General features: G+C 40.4%; 1 protein-coding gene across 7 annotated transcripts in view; it reads left to right on the top strand.

Moving 5' to 3' along the window:
• Window positions 1-2632: 2632 nt before the first annotated feature.
• NYAP2 (neuronal tyrosine-phosphorylated phosphoinositide-3-kinase adaptor 2) overlaps window positions 2633-17793 on the top strand; it is a 146092-nt gene continuing 130931 nt past the window's right edge. For 3 of the 7 annotated variants that reach the window (XM_033005444.2, XM_033005439.2, XM_042798212.1), the window contains exons 1-2: window positions 3143-3992; window positions 10608-10850. In XM_033005444.2, coding sequence (XP_032861335.2) covers window positions 10645-10850 — 206 coding nt within the window. In that variant the 5' untranslated portion in view covers window positions 3143-3992; window positions 10608-10644. Of the gene's footprint in view, window positions 2685-3142; window positions 3993-10607; window positions 10851-15281; window positions 15396-17793 lie in introns of those variants that run through there. The other 4 variants (XM_033005443.2, XM_033005442.2, XM_033005445.2 and 1 more) reach the window with 4 other exon arrangements.

Genomic DNA, 17793 nt, shown 5'->3' with positions numbered 1-17793 from the left:
AGCCTTCCTCTGCTGTTCACCAACCAAACAGGAACAGAGTCAATAGCACTGAACTCAAGCTTTCCTTATTTCAGGGACAGACTTTCTAAGTCACTTAAGTGACCAGTTAGCATCTTGAATAGTCTCTTCCTCTTGAAAGCCCTTTGTCTCTCCTGCCTACAGTCTTCAGGCCTAGAAAATCCACTTGTCTCTGAGCCTGAAAAGGCTTGTCGTCCCCTTGGCAAAGAAGCCTCCTGCAGAGGTCTGCCTTCTCCCTGTTGTGTAGTGTGTGCTTCCAGCTTACTTACAGCATGGCCAGAGAGGGGCTGTGGTATCCTGCAACTATTTCAAGGCTGAGTAGTTGCTGGTGTGCATCTCCACAGCAGATTGTTTATCTTCTCTTTTCTTAGTGTGCAAATGCAGCCACAAACCAAGTGACATGTCCCCTGTCTTCATTTATATATGTATGTGCATGTGTACATACACATAAATAAACATAGAATTTGTTCATCTGTGTGCTATGTAATGAAGCCTTGCACTTCCTTTTTATTTAAAGAAATTCAAAGTGAGCACAAATAATCTACATCTGTCAGAGTTCTGTGTGGTTATAACCTCCAGAAAGGATGTGTGGAGCAAATGACTTGGGAAGAGGGAATTGGCAGCTGCTGTGAGGAATGGTTCTCCACCACAATCTTTCTGGAAACCAGGAAGCCAGGTGTAGACCTCTGCAACATGAAAGCACACCTAGTAATTTGTGGAGGTATGTATATTTGTACTGCTTAGTCCTCTTTAACTAAGGAGTGAAGGCCGGTCATGGCTTCTTTACGGTTGTCATTAAACATGTTTAAAGATCATCATAGCACTGTTCTGTAAGACAGTTGGGGAAAACAACCCCACAGAACAAGTTACCTAAGTTTTGATCCAGCTCTTCTGCCCTCCACACAGACAGTCCCATGACTGATTCTGTACATGCTTTTTCCTGCGTTGATGCGTCTGGCTGTGGATGCAGATGAGATTTTCTGTGCTTTAACCAGGGATGGAACTGCCAGCCTTGCAGAGCTCATGACATCCCCACAGTGCTACTGGAAGGAAAAATGAAAATTTCCTTCCGAACTGATGGAGATATGGTCCCCAGGAACCTTAGCACAAGAATAATAAGATGTGGAAAAGGCCAAAAGGTGCAATAACATCTGTCATCTGGAAGATGATTATATCTGGGTTAGTTCAGTTACTGGGATGAACCATGTGGTGAAGACTTCGACAAGTGTTTCACGTGTGTGGATTAAAATATGTAGTTCTTCAAATTGCTTATGAGGGACTTCACAGTGGTATCTTTGTTAAAGTAACATGGAAAGAAATCTGACTGAGCAATTTCTCTGTTTTCGGTGCATGACTTGGGGTAGAGACAGGAAAGATCTGAAATTCTGGGGGAGTATTTCAAATAAGAGGCTATTATGTGACAGGAATCTCCAGCTGATGAAAATCAAATAACTCTCCAATTACCACACAGCCACAGCTCTTCTTAAGGTATCTTTCAAGGAAGAAAAAAAATCAGAAGCAGAGCTGTGGGCTAGCCTCTGGGCTAGGGGCAGAACTCTCTCCTTCCTGGGCTACCTCCAGTTCTACACAATAGGTACTTCCTTTTCATAACTCTTTCCCTGACAAAAAGAGAAACCCTCTGTATTTTCAAGCCCTGTTCTTCTATCTTTCTAACCCTTCTTAAAGCCTCCTTTTGAACTGGTCTCATAGAGATGTTATGTGGAATCTTTGCTGCCCTGTCTTGCAGTGTTGCAAGTGGTGTGCTGGGGCGTGTACTTCACGGTGAGCAGTGAGTGAGTTACTAGTGAGTATGAGAGAGGTTTAGGAGCAGGCTTTCTCAGGCTATGGTTCCAATGTTAGTGCTGGCCACTGCTGCATGAAGGAGGTCACCGTGTTTTGCAGTGTGTGTAGGTGGCTATCTTGAGTCCTCTCACATATGAAGTAATACTGATATTCCAGCTGGGAAGCAGTAAATCTCCAGGCAGTTCTCCTGTGCTCTGTAGGTGAGGTCTGTTAGTGTACTTGCACCGCTTTTCATGTGAAAGTGCATTACTTTGAAAGGACTTTATTCCGTGACCATGATTTATTAGTTCTAGAAATAAATTCAGCTGTTATTGTAACATCAGAGTCAAGACTTACGCAAGAGAAAAATATGCCTGTAACTTAAGAAAAGAGGAAGAGTGAAATGACATTTAACGATGGGGTAACACATTCTGTGCACATTCAGACATCTCCCCTTTTCCTGGCTTTTGCACAGGGAGTGAACACTTCTGCTTTGTGTCCAGGATGCAGGTTTGGGCAAGAGAAAGGAAAACTGCACCTATTCTGCCAGGAGGAGCTGTAACACAGCTAGATCCACCTGAGAAGAAAGGAAGTGTTCTTCCAAACCTCTACGTTCACAAATTCTGGATGCATGTATAACTGTGTAGTTTCACCCTGAATGCTTTTCAAAGAGAAGGCTTCCTTCCAGAGCGCGCATATCAATAGAAGTAAAGCGGTGTAAATGTCAGGCGGGTTCTGGGCAAGCGGCGCGGTTGGGTTGTGTGCAATGGGAGCAGGTGGAGGGAGGTTGTTTTGATGAGGTTGAGAAGCTCCTCCCCGCTTAGCCCAAGCAGCAGCCTGTGCGTCAGCAGTAATTGTGTGCTTTGCACTGCTTTTCAGTGAGGGTGAGTGCAAAAGATCCATCAATATGAGGTATCAAACTGAGGCTTCGATGTTCCTTTTAAGTGGCTGCTCATTTCCTTGAGCCATAACACGGGCTAAAGGTTAATTTACACATTCTCCGTGGAAGAACAATTTCCTTTTTGGGAAGGGAGAAGGAGGGGGGAAGGGCGTTGTTTCATATTCTTTCCTACCTATAGACTAAATGTGATGTACGGTGCTGTTCGTGCAGATGTATTTTTTCTTTCTCCACTGGATCGCTTGCTAACCAGACGCCAGTGCGGTGGGCGGTAAGAGCGAGCCCGCTGCCCAGCTGGCGGCTGTGCCGACCGCCCGGGCCCCGGCGCCGAGGACCGAAGCAGCCGCCGGCTCCCGGCGCGCCCCCCGGCTCTCGGCGCGCCCCCCGGCTCCCGGCGCGCCCCCCGGCTCCCGGCGCGCCCCCCGCCGCCCGAGCGCTCGCCCCCGCCCGTGGGCCCGGCGCGGGGGAGCTGTCCGAGGTGCTAGGATGCTGGCTGCGCGGGGGGCCAGGGCAGCCGGATCGCCGCGGCCCCGGAGCCCCACAGTCCTGCCGGCGCCCCAAGGTAGGCTTGCTCTTTGTTTGAGAATCCCTGATTAATCAAGAGACTAAGGCAGCGGGAGAGAGCAAGCCTGCCTGTAGTCGCGGGAGAGAGAGAGAGACGATGCCACAAGCTAGACTGCCTCAGACCTTCTGTATCTAAGTGGCGATGAGAGAACGAGCGTCTTTCCTGCCGCAAGAAGCCATTTGGATAGGATGTTTGCTATTCCTTACATTCCGTTCTTTTTGTCTCCACAGAACATATTCAAATGAGGCACCTTAGAAATCTCTGTGTTAGTGCGTATGATGGTGCTGTAATCTTCTATGTTGTAAAGTGGGTAAAAATCATCCAGTTTCTTCTCTGCTGGACCTCAAAGCAGGGTGTTGTTTATACCCTCCCATTATCTGTACCGTCTCTTCTCTGAATGTGGATTTAAAGAAGCAAGCACCTGTCTTCTCTTGCCACTGTATTTTTTAAAAAGCCAAACTTTCCATGCCGTTTTAATCGTATGTTAAGAAGATCCGTAATGTAACACACTGACTTCTAGTGATGCCGAATTCTACAATCTGGGCAATTTTGCCAACAAGATTTAATGCACTTTAACTGAAGAAAAAACTGAGCCTAACTGCAAATCTGTTTCTTATGGTGCTGAAATATCCCTTCCGACTGCACTGAGATAACCACAGGAAAGGGCTTTTACAGGCAAAAGTCACCTTTGATTATTGCACTTAGCAGTCCCCGTGGACTTAAATTTTGGTACGTACGTATTTTAATACATTATATGAGCATGCTAATAAAATGTGGTGCTAATTAGAATGCAAAAAAATAATACTACAAGATGAAATAATGAGTAGGCCGAATGCTTAATGATGAAGTTGCATGTATTTTTAGAAGGTATTAATCAAGCCATTGCTAAAATAAAAGCTGAAGTCTATTTGACTGTTTTTGTGTACTTCACATGTTGATTGTGCTTGTAATAGAGGCATTTTGCAGCTGGATTGTTTCTGTTTGTAAAAAGCACTGTTAAATAATTAAAAACATTCTTTGCTATTTTCTGATTAATTGAAATAAGTAACTAACATAGATGTTAGAAATTATCAGACCTGCTGCACCATTAATATTTTACAGCATCTTAACATGATGCTGGTGGTAGTGAAATCTCCATTTCATTTTCTGGAGGAGGAAAAAAAATACACCCATCAACAATAAGCTTGTTCTTTTTTCTGAGTTCAAATGCACTCCTGTTTGCATACAGAATGTGTGTGTACATGTATGTGTGTGTTCTGTGGTTTTATTTCTTCTTGTTCATAAGTCTTCTGCATAATGTTGGGATGGTAAGTGCAATTATGACATTTTAAGCGCTGGCCATTCTGAATCTTGATTTGTAATTGTCCAACATCCATGTGGTTAGGAGGAAGCATTATTTTCCTTAGGGGACAGAAGTGATAAAAGTGTTGCTGTACTGCAAAGTAAACAAAAGCTCTTTACATTCTGGAGTCATAGAGGAGTCATTGTTAGCAAAGACCTTTTCCCTTTTCGAAAGGCACAAGCAGGGGAGCCAAAATTCAAGGCTCAGGGTATTTTTTTTTTTTTTTCAGTTCTTAAAACTACAGGGAGCATAACTTTCCCCTATGAAGGGTGGGATTTCTATAGAAATGAACTATTTCTTTAAACCCATGTAGTGGCATTCTCATTCTACTGAAGGAACCACTTTTAACCTCTTTAAGTGAAGGGTTTAGCACTACTTCAGTGATTTCACCCAGGTGCTAGAGCTCATGCTGTGCAGTATAATGAGGACAAGGTATATAATATGTAATTCCGGTCAAAATACAAAATATATTTTGTACTTACAGATGAGTGTAGTGGTTCTTTTTCTTTAAGTATCTGCATAAAAAGTTGTCAAAGGATATAAAATAGGAAACTTGCAACTGATTTCTGAAGGTCTTTCCTCTTTGACATTAGATTTTAATACATCACTGTGTGTGCAAACAGTAATGCCAGCTCCTTGTTAAGAACAAGCAGGGAGTACAGCTCTAAAAGATATGCCTTAGTGATTTGTCTCGTTGCATCGAACTGTTTGGGTATTTCAAAGCTCACTTGGTATGAGGCACAGTTACGATAAGAGACAGAGTTCTGCAGGGTAGTCTCTCCTACATTTTTTCTGTCACTGAATTTTTCTTGGTTGCAGTATAAGTATTCTTTGTACACTCAATACCATTAGGTCCTTATTAGTGCTGCTGTTGTCAGCAGTTTGTGAAAATTGGATATACTGGTCTGTCTACTTTGCTCATATTGCCGTGCAAGCAACTGGAATGCAACAGCTCAAACTCAAGGATTGAATGGCTGATTAGCATTCTTGATTTGTGCAGAATCCTTTTGATATAGGAGGGAATTGACAGGTAATGGGAAAGCAAATGTGTTCTTGAAGAGAGGAGGCCGTATTTGGGAGGGAGGCAGGCAGGACTGAAGGTGTGTGTAGACCTTTATAAATTAGGGGTTGGTCTCAGGACATTGGGCAACCCCACTCTGTGTTTCCAGTCTCTGTTCTCCTATGTTAAAAAAAAAAAAAAAATCCCTCTGGTTTGGAAGAAGGCAATCAGTGCCTTTGTCATTACTTCAAAAAGCTCCCTCAGTTTAATGTCAGCATTGCCAATTTTCAATGCAGCACAGCTGCAGCTTATGGCTGTCAAGCATGCTGAAAAGCAACTGATATTTTGGGGATCCTCATGTGAATAAGAGGGAGAACTGCATGTCTGAATATTAACACATAGCACTGCTTTGTTACTGTGATATTGAGTCGATTACTCCTTATATTCTGAATTAATTTTTTTGCAGACTGATCATATATAGAGGAAATGGTTTGGGATTTGACCAGGAATGCTCTATGTTGGGCATCAGAGCAAATAGTTAAATTAGAAGTAAGGTATGCAACAGTCTTGAGAAGCACAATGTATTATTGTCCCATAGAAAGAGTGTCTGAATCAATACAAAGATCTTCAATTTAGTTAGGTAAATATTTATAGGAAAACCAGTAAGGGGACTGCTTGTCCTTGCCAGTAAACCAGATGTACTGGCAGGGAAGAAAAAAAAAAAAATCTTGCTTGCTTTACTCCTCCTATTCTGACAGCTGATTGCATGGGTCATGACAGTGTGAGCTGCTCTGTGCTCCTTTGCCATTGTTCTGCTGATTTGGGGATACCTGGAGGGGCAGGTGCCAGTGAGCATGACTGTTCTTATTTTGGTTGGTTTGGGGGTTTTTCTGTGTGTGTTTGTGTGGTTTTGGATTTGTTTTTGTTTTGTTTTGTTTTTTTTTTTTTTTTTCTCAGTGAGGTTTCACTTAGTGTTAGTTTGACCTTTAAGAGGCAAAGTGAACATGTTGGAGAACTCCTTCTTTGTGTCCTTGCACTCAAGTCACTTTCCAAAAATGTTCGTGTTCAATGAACACTTGCAAAAAAAGTTCCTCCAATCAATTTCTGGTAACTTCAGTATGTTGGCTTCAGTAGCTGAAATCCCCACTGTCTCTTCCTGTTCCTTCACAATGAGGAAGGGAAGAGAAATGAGTGTCAAAAGAATTTCCAGAATTTCCCAAACAGAGCAACTCCCAGTTACAATTTTCCAAGACTGCTTGGTTTTGGAAAACATAATGCACTGAAAGCAATTTGGTGGCAAATACACAGATGAGCCTGTATAGTCCTTGTTACCAGCTAACAAAATACCTGATCACAGTGTGCATGGTAGGGGTGCCAAAATGGTGGTGCCTCACCTACAGCTTAAATGTACTTATTTTAACAACTAGCATTTGCATATTTTAAATAAAATATAAATTTACTCAAACAGAACGCTTGCTTGTACTTGTATCTGCCCGGGCAGATGGTTAGGAACTGCTCACTGCCTGAGTTTACTGGTCAGCAGAACCTTTGATCAAAAGTTGACCAGTGCTCTCAATACGTTTTTTTCCAAGGAGGGTGACAAGCAAGCAATGCACGGGATTTTATGGGCCACATGTATTGGTTGCAGCCTATTGCAATTCTAAAACGCATTTGTTAAGGTAACATAATATCTCTGAAGTGGCATTAATACCCTGTAAATAAAATTGGTCTTAGTGTGCTGTGCAGGGAATACTAATACTGTAAAAATGTTTACAGTAATTAGTTAAGCTTCTTGCCCCAGCTGTTTGCCTTTTGATTCCCTGTTTAAATGTAGCATGCACAACTGTCCAATATTAGTAAATGCAATGAGGCTGTAAAATACCATGCATGCAGGAGATACATGGGTTTTGATGCAGCAAATGCTTGCTACCTGTATAGATGCTTTTCAGAGTTAGTGCCATAAGAGCGAATTCAAGGTTCTGAAATATCTGGGAGTCCCCTAATGCCCTCCAGAAATACCCAAAACTGAATTTGGTGTCACAAGCATGCAAGCACCAACAGTTACAGGAGGAGTTCAGTAGACACAGTTGCTCAGTACTATTGCAGGATTGGACCCCTGTTAGGGTAGAGAACATATCTGGATCTGTTTAACTGTTGTGTACCTTTTTGTCATTCTGCATGAGTTATTAATAGAAAGCATCAGTGATAAACCAGTATATAAAGTACCTAGTCACTGCATGCAGCAGAATAAAGGCTTGCTTTATTTCAGCCTTTTTGCAATTGGAATGACTTTATCCTCTGGTATGAAAAATAAATATCATCATAAAATGAGACTTAGCATATCCTTAAGTGTCAGCTCATTTTTGACCTCCAAAATGAAAGGGAAACAATGAGGGGGGAAAAAAAAATGCAGTATTGTTGTCATTGAAGAGAGTGTGAAACAGATCAAGTTCTATATGTCTCGGGGAACTGCATTTGTTGAAAGCCTGCTGAAGTTATCTTCAGTATAAAATTTCATATTTCAGGAGTGAAATCTGATCACTAGAGAAATCAATGGCAAAACTGCCATTAAGGTTGCTAGGGTGGGGTTTCTCTGTTCTACAGGTTTATCTGAGTTTAATTCAACATATGCAGAAACTAGGCTTTACTAGAAGTCCAAAATGGAAAGTATAGTGAAATAGCCATCTACTGGATAAATGGTCCAGACTTGAACCATCAAAAAACAGATACCATTTGAGAAGTTCAGAGACAGTGGAGTTAGAGCTGTCTATGCTGTTAGCATTGTTTTTAATCATGTTGACTTCATACTGAAAACAAACTCCCAGAAAGAGGCTATGGTATCTGGACTTAGTTTTCTTATCAGAAAGGTTAGGAATGGGTCTAAAATGATGTCTACTGAAGCATCGGTAACATTGTTAGTCTTTTTGGCTTACTGTCAGCTTCCCAGTTTACTCATTTCCAGTTACTATGCCACTTATGGTGAATATAGAGAATGGGTCAATGCATATTCCAGCCCAGTGGAGTTCTAGCCACGTCCACTGTGGAGGCTGTGTGAAATTGCATGCATGCATGCTGGGCCACACAAAGACCTCCTTCACTAGTTTTACCCTGCAGGGATTAGCAGGAGATACCTATTCCCATGCCTAAAAATACTTTAAGATCAATTTAGTGACCCTGAATATCAGCCTTAAGCTCATGTCCAGGCTTTGTTGATAGAAAGGTTGTCTTGGAGGTAGATGAGGTGATAGGAGCAGACCCTTTGCATCCTCTGAATCATCATGATTTCAACAGTCAGGTTACCATTGTACAGGAATAATTTTGGTATGGAGACATGGATAACAAGGGAAAAAATTATTGGTGTACTTTTTAAGTATTAACTGCCCCAAACCAACTGCTTGTTGCCATTGCTGCTTCAAGTGATCAGAAATAGGGGGGGGGGAAAGAAATTAAAGGATGGGAAAATATTTTTCTCTTCTCATGCCCTGCAGATTGCTTACTCCATGGATGTGAAAGCATTCTGTTCTCATGTTCAGGGTTGTTGCTGAAGGCCCAGAGTGGATTGTTAGAATCTATAAGAGCTTTTAATTTATTCTTTTTCATTTTTAGAATTAGTGCCTACCCTGATCAGAGTTTTGCTTGTCTGACAGTGTAATAAAGATTAGAGTTATGGCAGTATATTAGGAGATGGAGGAAACATTTTTGTTGCTGATTACAAAGGGACTCTGCTCCTAAAATCTGTGTGCAGACAGGATACTCGTTGCCTATTCAATAAGATCACTTCTAGTTTCAGTGCTGGCACGGTTCTCGGGCTGATTCTGAGAAGTCACACCATTCTTCTTCTGGGAAGGGAGGGATGCTGTAGTAGGGAGGAAGCAAACATGCCTTAGAGAGCTGAGTCTAGCTGCCAGGTCTGCCAGCATGTCATTCAGTCACTGCGACTCCTCGTTTGTAAGATGAGGACACCCATCACAGGGCCGCGTGAGGATAATGCCACTCGAGATTGTAATGTCTCAGAACGTTATGGTAATCAATATTTAAAAGAAGATGGCACAATTCTATTTTATTAAAGTTCTATTTTACATGTTTAATAAATAGTTAATCCAGTTGTACAGAATTTAGATAGTATGTTTCTTGAAATTGTACCTTGCCTTTAGTCACCTGTAAGTATTTATTGATGTGTCTATACACGGGAGTTCTTGCAAGCCCCAGGGTGTCTGCTGCTGAGTGAAAAACCTTTTGGGGCCTTAGGCTACCTGCCATGGAGCCAGGAGTGACCTAGGGATCCAAGCGTGTCTGTGCTCCATGCTGATAAGCTGGAGGTGCTGTAAACCCAAGTGTCGGTCATACCTGTGGAAGGAATACAGAAGCTTGGAGAGTTCAAGGGCTTCAGAGTTCTGAAGGTCCTAGCTCAGCTGGGATTTCTTGTCTGTTTATGGAGCCTCAGTCTAACAAGCTGTTGTGCAATAGATGACCAGGGGTTGTGGGCTCATATTTACATTACTAAGAAGTACAGGAAACTGTCTCACAATATTTCTTTCCAGATTTTGAACCTAAAGAAAAAATTCAACTTTTTTGTTCCAAAAAATAGAACAGTATTTTCACCTGAACTTTGAAATATCCTGCAGAATAGGAATTTTATCTGGTATTCTGCTCTGGTGCAACTTTATCTAAACTGAAAAAAGGACCTGTTGTCCTGGGACAGAAGCCTTTTCAGTCCAATTCAAACTGAGATTTAGGGAGGTCAGTGTTGTTGCATCTGAAGGGTATTAGAAAAAGGGATGGGAGAAAACCTCTTTGGGATTTGAACAATGTATAACTGGATGTTTCTGCATTGCTTGGAAGAAGACACTGTTCTCAATTGCTTTGTTTATCCTTCAGACAGGAGAAAGTCTAAAAAATTGTCTCTTACAGAGATGTTAATCACAATTGACACAATCTCGCTGTCATAAACCATAAGCTATTTTCCTACTGATTAAGGTATTATGTGTTTTTCAACCTGCAGGAAACGTTGCTTTCCTTTGTTCATTATCTCCTGCAAGATGATGAGTTCTAATCAGGAGGAGGTCACTTTGGGCGCTTTTCTCCAGTATATTGAAGATATGGGGATGAAGGCCTATGATGGCTTGGTTATACAGAATGCATCAGACATTGCTCGAGAGAATGATCGCATGAGGAATGAAACAAACCTGGCTTACTTGAAAGAAAAGAGTGAAAAACGCCGAAAACAAGAAGAAGCAATAAAACGGTAAATATTTTGATAAAAAGATGAGTGGTCTGAACAGTGAGGGTCTCGGTCTCAGATGCAGTAAACATGTGTAGACCAGTTGATTTCTAAGCAGCTTGATGGTAAAAGCAGTATCAACCATTGGCCCATGTCAGGCTGCTAAATGCAAGCGTTTTACACTGAGTAGACATGATACTGAACGGTTCTGCCTCCCTCAGTGGACGAGAGTATTCTCATCCAAATCTATTCAGTGTGAGCATGTGTGGTATCTTCAGCAGGTGTGATTTGTAACAAGAAGTTTAGGTGTTTGGAATAGTAGGTGTAGATCTGGTGGAAAATAGGTCCTTGTCTACTTTTAGATGCTTTTAGAAGGACAGTGTGTACTTTGTGCAAAGATGTATTCATGTGTGAGCTCTTGCAAGACAGGGACAGCCTTACAGGTCAAAGTAGACTGTCTTTGAGTTGATGTTTTAAATCTGGTAAATTTTCAAAGCTCTCTAATTGCTGTCTGAGGTTTTACAGAAAAATATGTCTGTTATTTATGATTTCCTCACCATTCTGCATGCTCTGAAGTCAGTAAAAATATTGCAATCATTTAAAAGAAAATGGATCAAGCCCCTGATGGGCAGAACCTTGTAATGGCTCTTCTTGAACAATTCCATTGATTTTAATTGACAGTTAATGAGAGGAGCACTCACATGACCTGGCCTCTTGTGCCAATGGATAGCAATGAAAGCTCTGGAGCCTCTTGGATAGGAAAATAAGGTTGAATGGGATAGATGTAAATATTTATTATATACATACTTGCATATTAAAAATTTGCATTTTCTTGTGGAGAAGAACAAGTTGTGTAATACAGGTAAATCATCCATCCAAATGCTAAACTTTTATATGCAAATTGTGGCTTGAGCAAAAACTGATAGGAGGTCCTCTGAATTCCTTCCCCCAGCATGAATCTGCTATATTTCAGTCTAAGTGATTTAAATTTTATGCTATGTCTTGGGTACTGTACATCCACGTATAACAGACATGCTGTGCTGTGAACATTCCAGCAACGCCTCGGTAGTCTGGTAATTTTGCTGGAATGTTAAAAGGAAAAGAGCAGCACATACAGTTTGACAGAGGAGGGAGAAGCAGCAACATAAAGCAAAATTCTGGCTGCTTATGTTCCACGAAGAACTTTTTGGATTGTCACAAATCTTATTGGGGGGAATAAGAATAATGTGAAAATAAGGTGAATAATGAGAGTCCATACAATGTGTATTTTGGTACCTTCTTGTCTATTATCTTGTCAGCTCAACTTTCAGGTGATCTTATGGGGGATTCAAACTATTGGGGAGTCAAAGGCATAGGCTGCTGGCATCAGGAGCTATATACTATGCAGAACTTCATGAGAGCAAATGTTTTTCCTTGCACTAGATGAATGCAGGAGAGGTTGGGGTTTTTTGTTGTTTTGATTTATGCTGGATATGGAACGCATACAAAAGTTCCAGTCACTAAATTGTTTTAAAGTACTGAGATGAAGAGTACTTCCTCATCTTACATTGCTGGCTCTTCCCCACTGAGGGGGGAAAAAAAAATAATTTGCAAATATTTAGAATTTATTGAACCTTCAGTATTTAATTAATTTACAATTGGTTGGAAAAATAAATTCCTATGTCCTTGTGGCAACTTCTTTTGATAATAAGCTATGTTAAGCTCTCAATGTATACAGATGTATTTAGAATATAGTTTTCAGAGTTGACAACTAATTGGTCTGTGCTCTGGCTAACCTGTTTACATGCACTTTCATACCTGTGACCATGAAGGTCACTAAGTGCCAGAATGCATTTTGTTATGAGTAAGTTTCCTGAGTCATGAGAGGGTACGTTTTGGACCTACCTGGTTCTTTATAGTCCTCTAGCCAAGCTTCTCTACCCAATGTGAATGCTGGTAACAGTATTTCCTACCTTGTGGTTGGTTTGTGTGCTTTTATTTATTGATCTTGGCACAATGATTTAATGAAGAGCTCTGGATAAGTGAAGATGATTCAAGGCTGTGCCAAACCATTTAGCTTGCTCATGCTAAACTGAGATCACTGAGAACAGAGCTCTTGTTCCCCAGATACAGTCAGAAGACACAAAGAAGATTACCAGCAATATAGTGGGTTTATCAGAGGAATAGCATGTGTATGCGTGTGGATTGGAGGCATGAACATTTCTTGAATATAGCATTCTCCTGTGGGAAAGCATGTGTACGGTGGTCTTCTCTACTCCCTCCCCACTTGGCTTATCTCAGTAACATTGAGGGGGTAAACAATATCCATCTGAGGAAACAAAGTAGGAAAAACACCTTAGGAAATCTTGGAAAATCCTCTCTTTGAGTCTTTGTCTTTTTCCTGTGTAAACTTGGAGAGGGAAAATGAGATTATTTGTGATCAACCCTTGATTAGGAAAACTAAAAGCCATGTCAGACCAAGGGAGAACATCTGATTTGTCTCAAGGAACCATGATGTCTGAAGTCACTTAGGCTGATTGCAATTGAGTCTGCTCCCTGTAGTAGCCTCCAGAGATTCATCCAAGACCATGTTGTCTATTGAAGCACAGCAGTAAGGAAAGGTAAAGTAGGATCATTGATTTCTTCTTTGTTCTGTACTATTTTCTTTATGTCTTTACCTTACCTTGGTGGATATTTATGTTATCCCTAATTCCTGATATTGTGGCCTAAATAGCAACTGGTGCATATATGCAGTGATAACAGTGCTACCAGCCTGGAGACTACCAACAGCTGAAAACAATCTCCTTAGCAACAAGGGAGCCATCCCCTGTGATTAACTGCAGGTATATTTTTGGGCAGGAGAGGGGGTTCCAGCAAACACTCTCCTTTTGCTTGTGGGAGTCAGAAGAAAGCAGATGTAAGTCTTTGGCACCTACTGAACTTTACCTAATAGTCTGATTATTGAATTTTTTTGAGCAGCTATTCAGTTTTACTGTTCAGATGGTCTCTTTTAGAAGAAGGCTGATCATGTATATTAACAACATAATAATGAGTAATTTATTATCCAATAAAGCGGCAGTATTCACACACAACACTATTTGGAAGCAGCTGTTATTTACCTAAATCATCTTGTAACCATGCTGAATGACTTAAAACTTCATTGGAATGCATTAGTCTGAGCAGTTTGGAAACAAGATCTGAAAAATTACCTTAAAAAAGCAAAAGCAGTTTGATTGGATGTTTTGCCTTCCTAAGGATACATTGTGTTGTGTTTCTTCAGTAGCACTGATATGCCTTCAGTATGATTGCCATTTCATTGCAAGGTTCTGATAGGTTAATTGTGGGGAAAAATGTATAGATCTATTGTACATTACAGGGGATAAAACACATCATATTGGATTGGAAAAAAAAAAAAAAAAAGCAACTGGTCTTTGTCTGATCTTGCTGGGCTGAGTCAGCTGATCTGATCTGAATTTCTGACCTAATTTTAGTATGCTACTTAGTGATCATGCAGAGAAAATAAGGTTAATGTGCTGATGAGTAGCTGAGAGTAAGCAACAATAAAGATGTTAGTATTTGTATTTTGGCCCTAATTTTTAAACCTTTTTTTTCCATCTTTAATTCATCTGGTCTCACTACCTGATCATTGTCTGTTCAGGCGGCTGTGTCCAGACCAAGAGAACATACTGGCATATTGGCCACAGATCTTATAAATTGCAAATAAAGTTATAAAGCAGTATCATTTTCACTGGCAATAAAGTTGCAGTACTGTGAGATGTACATTTGCCATGATGCAATATCTGCCGTAGGCAGCATTCCTGGGAACAGAAGGTGAATTTGCCTCAGCTGTTACGGGTGCTAGGGAAAAGGTGAGTATTTTGAGTTACATAGGGTGTCTGTTAGAATGAGCAGTTGCTTTCCGACTCATCCATAATTGAAATACATATATTTAGATACTTTATTATACACAGTCTTGTGTGGATACTTCACCAGTGCTTTTTTTAATTGTATAAATGCAAAATGTTGGTAAGAAACAAATAATGAACCCTGCTCCTTCTCTGAAGGCTGAGACATGTTGCATTAATCATAGGGAGTGGCTGGGATTGTACACTTTCATAGGAGGTGAATGCCTTAAAAGTTCTGGCTTCTAGCTTTTAGGTGTCATTCAAGCTACTGTTTCTGTGGGGGAAGCTGTCATTTTGATTTGTAACACTATGAAGATGGGACTGCTTTGGTGTAAAGCTGATGGTGTTAGTGGGCATGAATTTCTATCTGTCAATCCTGGATTTAGCCATGAAAGTATTTATTTCTACTTCTAATGGTTTCCCTTATTTGTAGCTCATTCGCAGCACCTAAGTGGCTCTGTGGAAAGCCTTGTTTCTGCTTGTTGAGGGAAGTATCCAGACAGATACTGTCAAGAGGAGGAGCTTTTAGAAGCACTGTTCTGTGCTAAAGCTAGCAGAAATGGGCCGGCCAGCCAGTGGCAGAGTTAAGCTGTTGTAATAAAGAAGGAATTGTAATGAACAGCTGTCATCCTAACCTCTCCCTCCTTTGAAAAATCAAATATTGAAGACTAACCCATTGGCAAAAGTAAGATCATATTTTTCTCTTGCTCTATTTTTTTTTTTTTTTTTAAGGTTGTGGAAGCAATTGAATTCAGGTATTATCTGTCTGTAGTTTTCTGTAGTTCCTGTCCTTAGGTTCCATTGTGAACAAGACGTAAGTTACATGTCGTTCAGCTAAAAGTTGTGTTATCAAGCGTGGGTGACAGCAAGCAAATATAAAAATATTTCTGTGCATGGGATTATTCACTGCCAAAAGCTCTGTTCAGATGAGAAATTGTGTGTAATCTTAGAGTATATGGACACACTGAGGTGTTTCTCCCAAAACATTTCTACCAGAATCAAAAATAACCTAAGTAAAATAATTTCATTATGAACTTACTGTTTATTATAATCTTTTGAAATCACAAAAATACTTTAGATTAAAGAGTGCTTAAAGTACTTTTTCTTCTTTTTCTGAATATTTGTCTGTAGTTGAAATTTTGCGTAGTGAGCAAAACATTTCTAAATTTGCAGGAATACTTATGCTTTCTAGATTACAAAATGCTTACAGCCAGAACTCAAGAAAAAGATGACAGAAATTCAATAAATATTTCAGATCATGGTGAGGGTCTTGGTTGAAACACCTGCAAGCACATTACTGGGGTGTTATAAATTATAAACTTGTGAACATGTTGTTATTGGTTTGGTGTGTTGGTGTGTTTGGGGGAGGGAAGCAGGATAAGGTGGGGTTGTGTTTTGTTTGTTTGTTTGTTTTTTTTGGGGGGTTTTTTAGTATTGTTATTATTAAAATCTGAGTTCACTTGGTGAATGTGATTTTTGGATATGAGGTCAGTGGTATGTGCTCCTTTAATCAAAGGGTGGGTGTTATGAGGAAGCTTAACTGTGGCACTGGTGGTTTTCTTTATCTTCCTCCTGGACATGTGGCACACTCATTTCATCCTAGATTAAATTATTGCTGTGATACCACCTTTATGATGGAAGTGGCTGACGAGGTGTGGTAGAGACTAATTTTAGTATGATTTCAAAACCTTTTTCTCGTGAAAATGTCATAGAGTCTCTTTTGAAGTTGGTTTGATGTAGAAAGAATAGCATTGACAGCTTTTTTTTTCATCAAAAGTAAAATGGTTGTGCAGTGACCTCCAAATGTATTTTTGTTGCATTTATAAGTAAACAGATGTGATGATCTAGCCAACAAATCCTCCCTTCCAAATGCTCATATCCATATGGCCGCCTGTATTATTGCCATGCAAAACAAACAACAGACAAAATGCAAACTATATTATATTGCTGTTGCTGTTATTCTGAGAAGTTTTATTTTAGGACAGTCCTGAACAAAAGTCATTTAAAATTTACCATAGAGGCTGATAGCCTGCTTGGTAATCCCAAGTAGCAAGGAAATAAAGCAGAAATCATTATCAGTTTGGTATTCAAATCTTGATGTTATTTTCAATAAATCTTCAATGATTTTAGGGCTCTTGCCTGCAACTTTTACTCTTTTTCAGGGAAGTTATATGATCTCTTCCCCTTCATTATCCCACAGATTGCTCAGACGTGTACTGGCCCACTATGTAAGTTGATGTGTTTTCCGTCAGGATTCATTTGCTGTATTTAAAAGCATAATTAGAAGTGTGGAGTCAGAGAGCCCACTGGACTTCAAAAGGGGTTACGCACCCCTTTTCTTCTTGTTAAAATCCAGCCTAAGTGACTCCATGCTATAGGTATTTGCAGGCTGGCTGACCACCTGTGTAAATGAGTGACCTGGCCTTCCTCCAGTTCCATTCGGGCGTGCGCTCATCTACAGCCCACAGGCTGAGTCATTCTGGAGGAGGGCTGTTGTACCGCTGGGAGACAGCCCTTGGTGTACCCTTGCTGAAAGATCCTGGGGGGCATATGGATCTTAATGTCCAGTTTTTAGCAATTTGTTCTCATTCCACTTTTATTTGTAGTTTCTTTTTTTTTTTTTTTCCTCTCACTATCTCTTCATTACTATTTAACGATAGGATGTGGGATTGTAATTTTAACCGGGTAGTTACAGTTATCCATTGCCCCTAACCAAAAAGTCCCTCTTAGCAAAACAGAGATGCATGTAGAGCTGTGGGGAAGTAGATACTTTGCACAACCCTCTAGTGTTCTGGTGGTGCTGCTATTTATAGCCAGAGGTTTTAATTTGTTTGGAAACTATCTTCAAGTATATTATGAAATTGAATAGAGTAAAGCAGAAATAAATAAAAGCTGTTATTGTGAAGACTGGATTAAAAAAAAGGAAGGTTGTTTTCAAGCATGCCCAGATAGAGTCTTGATAACTAATCTAGGACGGACTTCATTAACGGAGAAATACATTCAGTAAAACAGCACAATTAATACGCCATGTAACATTAATAAAGTCTAGTTCAGAGCTGCTGGCAAAATTGAAGCATTGATCT

The sequence above is a fragment of the Tyto alba genome, unplaced genomic scaffold, assembly GCF_018691265.1.
Source record: "Tyto alba isolate M040663 unplaced genomic scaffold, T.alba_DEE_v4.0 Super-Scaffold_10, whole genome shotgun sequence".
Taxonomy (NCBI): Eukaryota; Metazoa; Chordata; class Aves; order Strigiformes; family Tytonidae; genus Tyto; species Tyto alba.
The sequence above is the reverse complement of the archived record's forward strand: the minus strand, read 5'-3'. Positions and strand labels throughout refer to the sequence as shown.